The sequence below is a fragment of the Leptodactylus fuscus genome, chromosome 2, assembly GCF_031893055.1.
Source record: "Leptodactylus fuscus isolate aLepFus1 chromosome 2, aLepFus1.hap2, whole genome shotgun sequence".
NCBI classification, from domain to species: Eukaryota; Metazoa; Chordata; class Amphibia; order Anura; family Leptodactylidae; genus Leptodactylus; species Leptodactylus fuscus.
Window position 1 is genome coordinate 37,257,353 of NC_134266.1, and position 15,699 is coordinate 37,273,051.

The window sequence follows — 15,699 nt, forward strand, 5'->3', positions numbered from 1 at the left end:
TAATTCTACAAGATGGTGCTTACCAGTTGGGGTTAAGCAAGGTCAGCTGTGCCCTTGGCATGAGTAGGTTCTAGAAGTTTCTTTCTTGATAATCTGCCCAGTAACGGCCTAGCAGCGGATTGCCAGATGTTTCTGCCCAGCAACGAGCTTATCAGCTGATTGGACAGCTGTTTGTGAAAGGCGGGAAATTTGAAGATAAAAGACTGCTCAGCTGGTAGCTCTGTGACAGTTCCTGAGGAGACCAGCTGGAGGAAGTCAACGCCCACCCGCCCGCCCAATATGTCAATTATGGACTGTCGTGGAGTTTTATTAGTGGGGGTTTTAGTCGCCCAGCTATCGCTGGGAGGACTGTAAGTTTACTGTATTGTTATTTGGTTTTATGGTATTTTGGTTCTAATTATTTAATATTTATAAAGTTTGAAGTTTTAATGATGATTTAATTATTTATTTATTGTTGGATTGGTAACCCCATAAATAAAACACCACGGCCATTTATCTTCCATTAAAAAGTTGTTGTGTTTTTATTTCATTGATTTGAAGTTTAAAGTTAATTTAATGAAGGTTGTTTTTTCCTGTGGGTCATGTGACACCATGAAGGAGAGAGGGGAGAGAAAGCAGGTAGAGAATATTTGCACCCACTCTCAGCTCTATGTGGTAGGGGGTGCTGATTGGGAAACCACCTCAATTAATGCTGAATATCGTAGTAGGGTATTGGGATATGGGAATGTAAGGAGACAGGTGTTCAGTGGGACTATTTTAACGCATAGTCTAGTTCCATGGAATACAAGGTTATTTGCTAGGGGCACAAGACGCCTCCACATCATTACAATGCAGGCCTCTAGTAAACAATACCATGAATTATCATGTCAATCTTACCATTTACCACATAATCCTGTACCTTATAGGTAAGCGGCGGTAAAGAGAGGAGTAATACTGGAGGACCGGTGCCGAGTGACACATTAGAGGTGACTTATACTATGGAATTCCTGTTAACAAGCATAGTTTGGTCATATTCTGTTAACATCTGGGTGGAGACCTTCTCAAATGTAGAGCCCGCACTCAGCATGCCTTTATGAAAAACACTCCTTTTTTGTGTTCAGGCACCGCAGGAAGCAAAACTGAGTCACTCCATTTATTACATTGGAGCATCGGCCTTTGTATTCTGCAGAGTCTAGAAGTAATAAGGGCAGACTTGGGTCAGATTCATACAGAGCAGTTTTGTTTCAGTTTCCATATGTATGAATGCACCATGTTCCCAACGGTGAAAAATATAGGAAGGCTGCTGGAGCGGGCAAAATCTTTATGTCCTAAGATGACCATACATATTAGATGAAAGGTGTTCCAATCTTAATAAGGAATCCCCTAACCACTGGAGGTAACCCACTGCCAGGAAAGCGTTAACGCGTACGCTTTTCTGCTGTAGATTATTTTCTGCAATGTGTGGATGTGGACGAAACGTGGGGCCCGGCCTCTCCTCATTGTGGGCACATAGAACAAGCATATGGTTATGTGAAGTCTGGGGTTTCTTTAAAAAAAAAAATTAAATAAATAAATCTGTCAGTATAAGGGCCCCTTACACGGCGTAAGCGCGCCGCTCATTTAGACACGTATACACGTGTTCGAGCGTGGCGCTTCAAAACAGAACCCATTGATTCCAATAAGACAGCGGTTCTCAACCTGTGGGTCGCGACCCCAGCGGGGGTCGAACGACCAAAACACAGGGGTCGCCTAAAGCATACCTCCCAACTGTCCCGGTCGGTGGGAGGTATGTCCCGGTGCCCGGAGGACACCGATGAGTTGAACACAGGCGATTAAAGCAGGAGCTGTCACAGCCAGCTCCTGCTTTAACGCTGTGTTGCGGCTTCTGTATGTGTACCCGCGATGTGATGACACATCGCGGCTACAACTATATGAGTGAGCGAGACTGTGGAGAGAGCAGCGGGGGAGCGTTGGAGTATAAGTTTTTTTTTTTTTTGTTTTAAACATTAAGGTGGAACATAATGAAGGGGGGGGGGGAAACGGCATGACACTGGGGACAGAGATGGAGTGACATGAAACTGTGGGCAGAGATGGGGGAACATGAAACTGGGGAACAGATGGGGACATGAAACTGGAGGAAGATGAAGGGGTTATATGAAACTGGGGGAGAGATGGCGAGGGGACATATAATGTACGGGTGACTGTAGGAGGATTATACTGTGTGGGAACACATGAAAAATTAATGAGAATGGGCGAAGTCAACATAAAATTGGGCGGAGCCAAATTTGCCGTGGCGCGCCGCATATTTTGTCCCTCTTTCTAATCTTCAAAAGTTGGGAGGTATGCCTAAAGCCATCAGAAAATACATATTTCCGATGGCTTTAGCCACTGAGAAGCCGCGCTACTGTCTGCAGCAGCGCTATTCAGCTGGAACGCACGCCGTTATGGCGCGTGTTCCAAACTGAATGGGGTCACCGCAACATGAGGAACTGTATTGCAGGGTCATGGCATTAGAAAGGTTGAGAACCACTGCAATAAGAAAAGCGCGTATATCGGCATATACGCGCGGCTTCCCATTGAAATCAATGGGCTCTGTTTTGAAGCGCCGCGCTCGGACACGTGTATAAATGGGTGGCGTGCTTATGCCATGTGAAGGAGCCCTCCGTGTTCGACCAACAGCTATCAATTGAAGAACAATACCAGACACTCGGTCCGCTATCCGCTAAAATAGCAGATATATGTGGAGTCCGACGTACCCACTTGGGTAATGGGGTCTGTTGGGTAACCATTGTTTTTAAACAAATCGATGGACAATCTGAAATTGGTGGACAAAAAATTTGTACATGCAGGAATTTTTCATCCACCGATTTCAAGAAGACCCTGCGATGGAGTCTCCGACACAGATGTGAACTTAAGCCTTATGTGTATGGCTAGCTCAATGCTAAGGCCCCACACATCAGGTCCCTTGTGGGATGACCACAGCAGACATACTGCGAGTAACCACTTGTGGCAAAAATAAAAAAATGAAAATGGCCGTTTTTCACTGCAACTTTCAACTGCAATTCCTGGGCGGCTGGCCCTGGCTTTCAACCTTTACATTGCGAGATTGAAAACCACAGGTGAAAGTGCAGCAATAATTGAGATGCTGTATGTTAGAAACCTGCAGCACAAGACACGGAGGCTGAATTCACATGGAGGAAAATGGCGCAGATTCCGCACTGATGTTGGCGTGATTCCACGCAAATAAAGCCTCCCCTAGAACTCTATGGGGAGGCCTTTTTCCGCACAGAATCTAACACTGATTCCGTGCCAAAGTTGACGTGGAATATGCGTCCTTTTCCTCCGTGTGAATGCACCCTAAGGCTAAGGCCCCACGTTTCGGAAACAGCAGATTTTGCTGCCATTTTTTTGAGTCAAAGCCAAGAATGGCTACAAAAGGAATGGGGACTACTGTATATAGAAAGTACCTACACTTCTACCTTCTGCTCAATCCACTCTTGGCTTTGGCTCAAAAAACCACAACAAAATCTGCAAACAAACCAAAAAAAAAAAAAACAACAAAAAAAAACAAAAAACAACTTTCTGTAATGTGGGGCCTCAGCCTAAGGGTCCATTCAAACACAGGAATTTGGTGTGGAATTTTCCATGCTGAAAAAAAAAAAAAAAAAGTCTCCCATTGATTTCAATGGGTTCTGCTAGCCCCCCCCCCCCCCCCAATTAGTGGAATTTTTGGCATCTACAATATACAACAGACACGTTTGCTGGTTGATCTATATCTGAACCACATGATACACTCGGCATAAGCAAATTATATTTATAGCAACAGATTCTGGATTTGTCGCTTTAGCTCCGTCCTGGGTAGTTAATAATCCATTTTACCCATTCCCATTGTATTCAATCTTAACAGAATGAAAATACAATGTCCACAATATGCAGAGAGCAGGTTAATGTATAACTGACTGTTCCTGACAAGATACAGTAAGGTGGTGTATACGCCGTATAGCTGCGCTGCGGATCGGATTCCCACATATGTCCTAAATGAAAACCTACAGACACATCACACTTTCCCACGTGAAAGCTGAAACCAGATGAATAATAATTGGTATAACAGGTTTCTACTCCTGTAGTGTGAATGAAGACCTTTTTGGTGTAACGTGTTCAGGGTTTCGGTTACACCACATCAAGAACTTTGTGTTCTGCTCTAATGTAACTGTACATGGCGAAAAGAAAGAGTTAAGAATGGCTACAGACGGAGGGATACATAACACACTCATGATCTGCACCTCCTTGGGGAAGAAGGGGAGGGGGGCCCAGATAGGATGAAGTCATTATGAAAACATTCCTGAAACACAAACACAATAAGTAAGCCCGGGGGCATGTGTACAAAGAGCAAAAGTGATTACATGTGCCAGCCAGGGTTCACACCGATACGGGGCCGACTCCGGTGCCCCCCTAAGTGTGTGAAGTATGCGCAGACCCCTTGGCTCTTCAGCCTGCGTGACATAAGCGGTTTCAGGCAGTAACACCAGTATTTCCTGCGTTCTATATTTATATACTAACTGGACATAAAGGAATGAACGCTTATATACATCCCCATGTGCTAAAGTACACACTCTCCCTAAATACCCATTAGATTTCTGCGTCCCCTCCACAGAAAAAAAAATAATTAAAAATACAGCAGAAAAGCAGGGAACACACAACTGTTTTGTAGTCAGCATTGTTCTCTGCCTTTCTGCCAATTTCTTTTTTCCAGCGTTCTGCTACACAGGTCTAGGGCCTTAAAGGGATTCTATCATTTAGAAAAGTCATTTTGAGGTAAACATATGCCTGAATAGCCTTTAAAAAGGTGCTGCCTCCAGTTCTGCCAAAGACCCTCCAGTTTTTAGTAAAAACGGGCAAATAGTATAAGTAAATGAGGCTCCCGGAGCACCCTGGTTATTCGCCATGGCCTCCGAGTACCCCCTGCATCATACCTTATCAAACGCCTCTCCATTAGTTTGTGCTCCATTACGCCCTCCTCCTCCAGACGTCCTGTACTGCCCATCTCTTCAGCACTCTCGCTCTAGGTGGTTGAAATCCCGCGCATGCGTAGTAACACTCTGTTGTGAGCATTACCGCACATGTCCAAGTGCCATTTTGTTGTGGAGAACTGCACGACCATGCGCAGCATGCTCGTGTAGTTCTCAGTACTTTGTCTTTATATTTGTACAAAGTTATTACCGAGTATTGGATCTATGGTTAGTATATGTGGGGTCATTGCATCATATGTTATATGGCGCTAACATAGCATCAGGTATTGGCTGGTTATTCTAACCTCTAACATGATAACATGGATTTATGCTCATGCACTTTATGTTGATTTCTAGTGTTGGTCTCTCTTGTTTGGCTATTCCATCTGCCCTGCTGTATGAAATTGTGTTTTAAATTGAATTTTTTTTCTTTGTTATGTAATAAATTGATATAATTTTTATTTGAATCCTTGTGTTGAATCTCTTTGGCTTGTGCTTTTTCCGTATATTTATTTCCTGTGATACACGGTCAGAAGAACAGGCGATATCTTCGTTGTAAGGTCTTATACACAGTCAGTGTTTGGCTAACATTTGTAAGCCAGTCTGGATATTGGAATGGAGTCTATTCAGAGAGAAGCTAGTATGGAAGGATTTGCATTTGTTCTGAGTTTTTGAGCTATTGCTGCAGGACTGTTCTCTCTGACGATTTCAGGTGGAAAACCAGCGGACTCCATTATAGTTTATGGGGTCTGTGGATTTCCACGGGTAACTAAGTAGTTAGGGTTTCCGTTTTTAGGGTCTTCAAGCGGACCTGAAGAATGGAAACCCAAACGCTAGTGTGAACCTAGCGTAAGGCCAAGAGTGCAGGTTTCGGGGATTAACCCTTTTCAGACCAACACTACACAAGAATAATGTGTAGTGTTCACCAGTCTGTTCTCTGCTTTACGCAAGAGAAGAGGCTTCAGCTTGTAGGGCGGCAGCACTTATGTAAGAGATAAAGGCAAGGCAAGAGGAATCCATAACAGCTATGTGATAAATGGATATCCAAGGTATTTAGAGACCTGACAACATGACATGCAAGGAGGTCTTGCCAATCAGGTTCGAAACAAACCTATACAGCCCACTTTCAGGGGAATTTCTGTACATACAGTCAACATATGGTTCCTATTGCTTGTCTGGTTAAAACAACCCGACTGATTGCAACAAGATTTGCTTAACCTGACACTTTTTTTTTGCTGTAAATGCTGACATTGCGGTTTTTGTTTTTTCTTACAGTATGCAAACTATATAATACTATATTAAAAATAGATTTTCTTTTAGATCAATTTTCCTTGCATGGTTGTTAAATGCAACACCCCCCCCCCCCCCCCCGAAAAAAAACCCCAGCACTTTTACCTACTCAATGTCTACTCTGCACCACAAAGATCAAAGTTTGTCTTTCCATTCACAGCAGGAAATAACAGTGTCAGAAAACAAGTTACTCTTGGTTCTGCTACAGATGAGATACTGTAAGTAACTCTTTATATCCCTTAGGCGACCGTAATGCCTTTGCGGTCCACAAGTTGCTGATCAGCAACTTACACTCCACAGATGTCCGTGAGCTGCCGCACTCGCCCATAGAGCTCTATGAGTGAGTCCGTGCAGTGCCGTGAATTGCGGCCATTACGGACATGTTCTAAAAAGTGCGGACCTCGGTTGTGGCCCGGCACACCACAGATCAAATATCCGGTGGTGTAAGAGGCCGCACTGAGTATAATGTGTCCGCAATTGAAAACCCTCAATTGCGGAACATTTGCGGACTTAAACTACGGTCGTGTAAGACCAGCCTTAGGAGGGTTAAGCTATATACGCACACACACATGACAGGGTGAATATGGCCAGGCTATGATCCAATGACCTATGGATGAATACAGGTATCACCTGTGACTCCACAGCCCCAATCACTTCTATCAGTGAGTCCCAGCTGCAAAACGAACATGAATAGGATTTGTCCTAGTTCTGTCCTGGACTCCCGGGCAGTGTATGAGCCTAGCACCCTGACAAAGCACATGGTCACCTGTACGAAGCCTAAGCTCTAAGTTACCTACCTCATACTAACTGAATGAGCTCATCCTGTCCTGCAGATGGATTTTTAAAAGTCTCATCAATCATGTATAAGAAGAACCTCAAAGTTATACGTATAAATAGTAACTAATAGTAGTAAATTGATATGCGTATGTAACAAATAGCAGCTCCATTTTCCTTATGTATTTGTTCCTATGGGATATGCTTTGTTTCATTGGCTTGTGGCCATAAAGGTATGTTTCTGACCCTATTAAAGCCCCCACATGGCACAATTATTGGTTTGATAGGCAATTTGGACCTGACAGGTTACCTTTAAGTATTAAAGCTGTTCTCTCTCATCAGTCTTTGGACATAGTTTTAAATAAGGGAGCGTTCACACTACCGTCGGTGTCCGACAGGTAGTGTCCGCGGTACTATTCCGTTATCGGGCCAGCAGCAGCGCATTTCAGCACCAGCTTTCGGGACAGCAGTTCAGTTCAGCAGCGGGAATTACAATGACATCCGAGGACTGCTGGCCCGATGCTTGTGCCCAGTAGCCAGTACATCAATGACCCCCCCTCCATCTCCTCCTCCTTCCAGTGCTGCCCCCCAGCTCTCCTTACATCTACCCCGTACCCTCTCCCCGCCACATGACTAAGCCGATGCTGGCCCGATGATAGAGGCCGTGCTTGTGTGTAGTAGGCAGTACATCGATCGATGCCCTCATCCTCCTCTTCCTTCCAGTGCTGCCCCCCAGCTCTTCTTACATCTGCCCCGTACCCTCTCCCTGTAATAGGCCTCACCGTAAATCTTGAGCAATGAATGCTACTAGATAGCCGCCGGACGCTGCAGAAAGTTTGTCCCTCCGGCTCGCTGTAGCTCACCGTTCCTATAGTCGGCGTGTTTCTTGTCAGGGCCTGGATTGAGCCCCGGTGTCTTTCCTTTCGGTCTCGGTACTAGCGCTGAGGTGAGGCCTAGTCGTGTGGCGGGGAGAGGGTACGGGGAAGATGTAAGGAGAGCTGGGGGGCAGCACTGGCAGGAGGAGAAGGATGGGGGAGGGGGGTCATCGATGTACTGGTTACTGGGCACAAGCATCGGGCCAGCAGTCCTCGGATGTCATTGTAATTCCCGCTGCTGAACTGCTGTCCCGAAAGCTGCTGCTGAACTGCGCTGCTGCTGGCCCGATAACGGAATAGTACCGTGTCCGCTCCTAGTGTCCGCTGAAAATCTGTCACGGACACTAGGAGCGGACACTAGCTGCGTCCGTGACACCGGTCATTCATTTCAATGGGCATCGGGTGCGTTGTTTTGCACTCCGTGCCCGTCCTTCCCTGTCCGCAAGTGAAGATGTCCGACTTCTCAAGCGGACAGAAGAACCCTGCATGCAGGGTTTTTCTGTCCGCTTGAGAAGTCGGACATCTTCACTTGCGGACAGGGAAGGACGGGCACGGAGTGCAAAACAACGCACCCGATGCCCATTGAAATGAATGACAGGTGTCACGTACGCAGCTAGTGTCCGCTCCTAGTGTCCGTGACAGATTTTCAGCGGACACTACCTGTCGGACACCGACGGTAGTGTGAATGCCCCCTAACTGGTGTGACTAAGACAATGGGAAATGTCTTTTCCTGCACAAGTCTGTGTTTCGCATACATAGGCTGTTACTCGTAGAAAGTTGTAAAACTTTGGTAATGAAAAGCTGAATATACAGCGATTTCTCTGTCACTACAATGAAGAGACCATATTCCTTGACCATTAGGCACTGTGCCTCTTGTTGCGGCTTACCTCATTCATTCTCACTAATGGAAATCAGCAGTAATACTTACAGTTTGCAAGCTTTCTTAGGCTAGGTTCACACTAGCACTTGCTATACATTCAGGGTTCCTTCCCCAAACTCATTATAGTCCACAGGTTTTTGTACGGAAACCTGTGTACCTCAGACTAGAATGGGGTCCACAGGTTTCTGCATTTAAAGCGGGCTATCTTTCCATTTTTGGGGTCCCCAAGCGGAACCGAAGAACGGAAAGCTAACCGCTTGTGTGAACCTAGCGTCAGTCTTCATTAGTAATCCCCCCCCCCAATCAGTAGGCCTTAGGAGAGTGGACTCAAACATGGGGAGAACATACAAACTCTTTGCAGATGTTGTCCCTGGTTGGATTCGAACCCAGGACTCCAGCGCTGCAAGGCTGCAGTACTAACCACTGAGCCACCGTCATTAGTAATATCTAGAGTCAGTGCAAATGCACAATATTTTGTACCACGTGTATGGTGTTCCAATTAGATTAAGACATTTGGAGTACTTGTTACTGTGTTTAGTTGTGTTGTTCGCAAGGTGAGGGAGCAGATGTGCACTCTGTCTAGGCTTAGACAAAATATCGCCCCATTGCACCACTTTTTTTTTTTTTTTTTTTTTTACTATTGCTTACAAGCTTACATGCTTGGTTACAAGTTCAGACAATATGCCGATTCAAAGAATTTGGCACTGGTTAAAGTTAAACCACACAGATTTTACAGTGAAAATAAAAACATACAAAACATAACCACTTCCCAGAAGAACATATTGTTTCATCCATGTGCATACCACACACTGGAATACAACCTAATGGGAAAATTAAAACAAACAAAAAAACAAACAAATGCAACTCCATTCTCCCAAGACATTTTTTGTGCAAGGCTCAAATTACAAATAAGTAGAGACCTAAGGTGCGTGTACAAATACACAGAGAAATCGGACAACTAGCTCATGTTTATGTGGGCCTCCGCGCTCTTACCAACAGATGATATTGGGGAAATCTTATTCCCAATTCTCTGCTCCTTCAGGAAATAAGCTTTCTCCAGTAAGAACCAAGGAAGCAGGTGTATGGGTGGCCCAGTAAGGTACTGTATATGGCCACCTATAGAAATAGTACTTACTCAGCCGTAGAGAATGCTTGTTCAAAGTTGTGTTTGGGATTTGAAGGCACCAGAGCATCATAGTCAAAGGCTTCTGGGAAGAAAGAGTGGACAAGGGCACAAAAAGCCATCCCATCACTCCAGCTGGATGAAAAGTTCTGCATATCAATGTTCTAAAAAGATAAGAAAAAAATAGCATTATACATACCATATCAGAGATCTCTCCTGTATCAGTTTGCAATAAGAAATAGCTGAAAAGAATGTTCCCAAATATTAGTGTAAATAATGATGGACATGTAGGGGATGGACAGGGCAATCTAGGCCACTACAAGTCAGGAGAAAACTGGACAGGAGATGGAATCTCGGCAGTCAGTGTCCGCCCGTGAGAGTATTCTGGTCCCTGCAGGCGAAACAGTTATTTTTTTAACCAGACACAAAGTCCTGCATGTCCAACTGTGTCCGGTTTAAAAAAAACAAAACAAAAAAAAAAAAAACGGGTTCACCGTGGAGACCAGAAGACGCTCACAGGCAGACACTTTGCAAACTCATTCAAATGAATGGGTTTGAAAACTGACCGCCGGTTTCCATCTCCTGTCCAGTTTCTTGAGCAGAAGACGGAAACCTGCAAAGCGGAGACCGGTGTGAACCTGCCCTTAGAGGTGGATTTTCCTAGGGTGTTTGGTTCCTTCCACGTTATAAAAAACATCACTCTTACATTTGATGAATTCCTTTCAATTTGGAAATGACGGAGTATATAATATTAAAATCAATGGTATTAATGTATTACAGATCTCCAAAGTTTATTCAGCAACAGAAGACTATTCTGAATTCAAGGACAATGCATGCTTTGACTAGAAGGGTACATATAAGATTTATACCTTATACACTCAATTGCTCCATATCTCCATACATGTAACATTGTAGATCACATTCTGTCATTCAGCCATATTTATTGTATTCTTTGCATTTGTCAGTCATTTACATTATGGAGTCATAAAATCCAATTGAACACCATGAACCGCTCCCTAGACTATATCTTAGTATGAGGATAAGCAATTGGTAGGATTCTAGAAAGAGCTTATTATGTGGGTACTATAGGACGGTATTATGTGGGCTGTGTATAAGAATATTATGGCAATATAGAGACATTATGTGGGCTAAAAGTACTGCCCAAAAAAAATACTGCCAGCTGGGGGGGGGGGGGGGGGTCAGGCTTTGCTAGCAGCCTAACATTGCATTATCTAAAATTATCTATCTATCTAGGGGTCTCTATTAAACCAGAAGTAATACATTTCATGTCAGCCTTCGTTCCTTCTTCACAGCTGTGTAACAGCACAGACAAGTATCTGGCATAGATAAAGGTCTTGCAGAGAAGTTGACGTTTTTACCTTGTAGCCAATGGTTTTAGAGCGGCACCATTCCAGGAGGATCTGTTTAATGCTGCTGGCGCTGGCGACTCCAAAACTCTGAGACCTTTTCAGCTTCACCTTGGATTCCCCCTTGCCTCTATAAATAGAAACAAAGGGAGATTAATAAAGAAACCCTGCTTACATAGCACAGGAGCGCGAGGCTTTGCTTGTTCAAGCACACAGGAAATTAAAAAGAATCTTTAGAGAAATCAATCAAAGAAAGAAAGAATCAATAGAGAACAATGTATTAGCTGGGGTGCAGGCTAAGGATTGCTCAGGCTGTAATAGAGAACAATGTATTAGCTGGGGTGCAGGCTAAGGATTGCTCAGGCTGTAATAGAGAACAATGTATTAGCTGGGGTGCAGGCTAAGGATTGCTCAGGCTGTAATAGAGAACAATGTATTAGCTGGGGTGCAGGCTAAGGATTGCTCAGGCTGGGGAGAACTGTACAATCTCTCCGCTGTATTAGGACATGTCATATTTTTGGCTCCTGAGTGTAAACAAAAATGTTCATATTCACTATAACAAATAGGAACCTTGAACCGAAACGCAACGTACGTTAGGACATTTTAAGTCTGTTTTAGTAAATATTTGCAGTTCAGATGAAATCCAAAATCTGTAAGGCCTAGTTCACAATTGCGTTCAGTATTCAGTTTAGGAAGTCCCAGGGAGTCTCCCCCTCCCCCCAAGTCACTTCTTTTATTCTGCTACTAGCTAGGCAGATTCTGCGTCAAAATCCACTGCCAAAAAACTCTGTGTGAACTAGTCCTTATTGCATGGAAGAGTCAGGTATTTACTAAAACAGACATGTCAGGAGGGTAGACTGTCCTCTTTAAGCTTCATGAAGTTTTAAAGAAAAACTATATGACACGTGTATAAATCCAATATGTATAAGTGTATCTGGCATAGAATTTCATTACAAAGAGACTAGAATGGGCCACATGAGGTCTAAAAGAATTGAGACTGATCAGCAAACGTTTGGACACATGTAAATTTAGTCAGCGAAAAAAACCAAACCCACAACTTATGTGGTGAACCTCAGCTGCAGATTTTCAATCTCTTCAGCCAAAAAAACACTATCTAATGCATCAAGCCCTAGAAGTGGTCAAACCTGGAAAGTATTCTGTGGTCTGGCATTGCCTTCGTATTATACAATCACGTAACATTAAACTGGTACATCCAGGCTCAGAAATCTGTCTGATAAATATGTAATAAACAGATTTACTGAAATATATATAATTCCCCCCCCCCCCCCCCCGATACTGCCCTTTACATTCTAAGGAACGCTAAACATAGAAAACGCTCAAAAATAAAATAAGATAGCACAGCTTATTAATAAGGAACAGTAACCATAGACAATGCATAAACAGGTGACTAGATAGAACTGCACTTCCTTAATTTCTAAGTTCCTTTCCTTTGATCATATTTTATATCATATTATAATTAAAATTAAATAAAGTTATATAGAAGTATTCTTTGTGTGGCTCAGGATCTCAGCCATGTCTGCTGCTCTTCGGTTTTACTATCCTGTGTCTTGCTGGAAGGCCAGGTTCACTCGGGGTTTTTTGGGTTCGGAACCTGAGGCGGTGGCCACCTCAGATTCTGGTCCAAAATACGGATAGCTACAACTGGATGTCAGTGCACTGCACCGGCATCCAGTCGCACAATCCCCTCCGGATTAGGCCCAAAGGATGGGCCTAGTCAGGAGGGAGTGTCTTCAGGCGGATGTCGCGAGGCAAATTCACCTGAAGAATGAGCATCTCGCTTCATTTTTCCCAGCTCCCAGAAAAAAAGAACTGACAGCCTCCCATGGATTTCAATGCGAGCTGTCTTTTAGATCAGGATTTTGAGGCGGATATGGCCTAAGACAACATGCTAGAGCAGAAGACACCTTACTGTGCGCCATCTGCAGAGTGGCAGAAAAATTGTAAAAGGAGGACCTCGTACCACCCCTACCAAATCAATACTTCCTTCAATAGACTCTGCGCTACACATTCTGTGGAGTGGAATTTTTTTCTCTAGCGCCCACCACTCCTGAGGCGATGGTTCCTATTATTTCCTGCACCCAATATGCTAATAAGGCTCTGCATAGAATAAGCCTAAGTAGCATATAGGGTGGTGAAAATAACAGAACCAATTTTTTTGTACATGGTGAGGGCTTCTGAAAAAATTCCAGCTGTGCCAAAATCAGTGGAGCACCGACTATTGAAGGAGACCCCATAGACTATACACTGGGGTCCACTGGGTTTCCGCCCTATAAGGGCGAAAAATGAGGAGAAAGAAGCACTACGTGTGAAACTTTTCTCTCTGCATTTTTTAAGCAGGTTCAGGGACGGAAACCCCGAACGGACTTCAAGTGCTGGTGTGAATAAGGTGTCTGCTTTCTGCAACTTTTAATTCTCTTTTGTGTAAAATCCCCGCTATAGGAGGAAACTTTATTTCAGTAAAAATTAGAAACTGCTGTTTGCCATATTGCACTCCAGTTTACAATACACAGTGTAAGACTTTCTGGAGTTGCCCCTCTATAACTGGTGGTGTATAAAACTGTAATATGGAAAAATGCACTTTTGGATTAATGAAGTCAAACTGGAGGTATACAGAGAACACGATACAACGAAAATAATCATTTGATCCCATAATACAGAGAGATTACAAACAACCACATCACTTGCACTTTCCATAGGACTGAACACTCCTACGTTTACATTGAACTTGCTGTAAATGTCTCCAAACATACTATAGCAGCTTAAGATTTAATACAAACATATATGTGACCAGGTCTAGTTTATAAGGCCACCCACGGGGGTGAAAGTACGGATGGTGGAAATGACATGTGAAAGATCAGGCTCTGTATAAAACAAAACACTCCTAAACCCAACCGTGGAAGGAAAGCTGAGGAAACATTGCATGCAACCTCGGACAAGCTGCAATGACATGGTAAATATGTGGATGCAAGACTAACTGCAGTCTTAGGCAATGTCAATGTAAGGATTGACATTGCCTAAGACTGCATTGCCGTTCGCCTACAATCCCGGTTTCTCTCGGTATGCAAATTAACTCTCTCGCAGTACTGGGGGCAGGCCCCAGAGCTCAAACAGCACTGGGGGCGTCCCCAATGCTGCGGGAGAACTCTCTCCATCGCCGCCTCCATCTTCGTCAGACTGCTCTGCCCAAGGCCTAGAAGTATGAAGACACCGCCGGAAGAAGAGGCTGAAGAGGACGCTGCTGACAAAGATGGAGGCGGTGCTGGAGAGAGTTTTCTCGCAGCATTGGGGACGCCCCCAGTGCTGCGAGAGAGTTTATTTGCATACCGAGAGAAACTGGGATTGTATGCGAATGGCAGCGCGGCGAAGACAACGAAAGGTAGGAGATGAATAGCTTTTCTTAAGGCTATTCCGACGTGGCACTTAGAAAAAATGTCTTCTGAATGATAGGATCCCTTTAAGCATAAAAACGTTATAATAGGTAACTTTTTGTGAAACACTACCCATAAATGTATAGGAAGTATAGGTGCAGCCCAATAGCATGTGGGTAAAGGGACATCAAAGGCCAAAAATATCTCAACTACCAGTCATGCATGAAATGATTTTTCTCATGATAATTCTGTTCTACAATATACTGCAAGTAAATATGCACAAGCAAGAATTTAAAAGGGTATTGCCCAAAATCCCACTATGGCCAGCAATGATATATGGCATAAATAAAGTGCAGTAGCTGCTCCAATCCAGGGAGACGTCTTCATTCACTAAGACACACACTCTTATCATGTATGATACCTACATATCATTCACTAAGACACACATTTTTACTTTTATGGTTCTTCATGTATGATACCTACATAGTGTCCCTTCCCCTCTCTCATTGAATAAAATACAGAAATGATCTATTTAGGTTCATGCATGGCAGGACCATACATAGCAAACCGGGGTTGCAGTAAATCAGTCATATAGAAACATAAAACAGTCTTGTGTGTAAAGTGCAAAATAAAATGCAGTCAGCAGAAATACTGTAAGCGTGTGCTCACAAGATTAATAACCAGTGCGTATTTACCCAAGAGATAATCATCCTTCACTACTCCTGTACCTGTCTCTGAAAAATGTACATATCACAAACCATACCGAGCCCGAATTCCATTGCCAAGAGGTATATTTTCTGACATCTTGTGCTCTCTCATATATGCAAGATCAATGTATCAGTGTAGACAGCACAATTTATAACAAATCACCTTAAAGTATTCTGGGTTGTTAAATATTCCTATTCTACATAAATTTATATTATCTATCTATCTATCTATCTATCTATCTATCTATCTATCTATCTATCTATCTATCTGAGGATTGTATCACAACACTTTTATTTACATTTTAT

The 15,699-nt window shown here is 43.6% G+C and overlaps 1 protein-coding gene across 1 annotated transcript in view; it reads right to left on the reverse strand.

Moving 5' to 3' along the window:
* SMTNL2 (smoothelin like 2) overlaps window positions 1-15,699 on the reverse strand; it is a 74,834-nt gene that overhangs the window by 10,003 nt on the left and 49,132 nt on the right. Inside the window, exons 7-8 of the mRNA XM_075263626.1 lie at window positions 11,310-11,427; window positions 9,943-10,094 (exon numbers count right to left, since the gene is read on the reverse strand). Coding sequence (XP_075119727.1) covers window positions 9,943-10,094; window positions 11,310-11,427 — 270 coding nt within the window. The remainder of the gene's footprint in view (window positions 1-9,942; window positions 10,095-11,309; window positions 11,428-15,699) is intronic.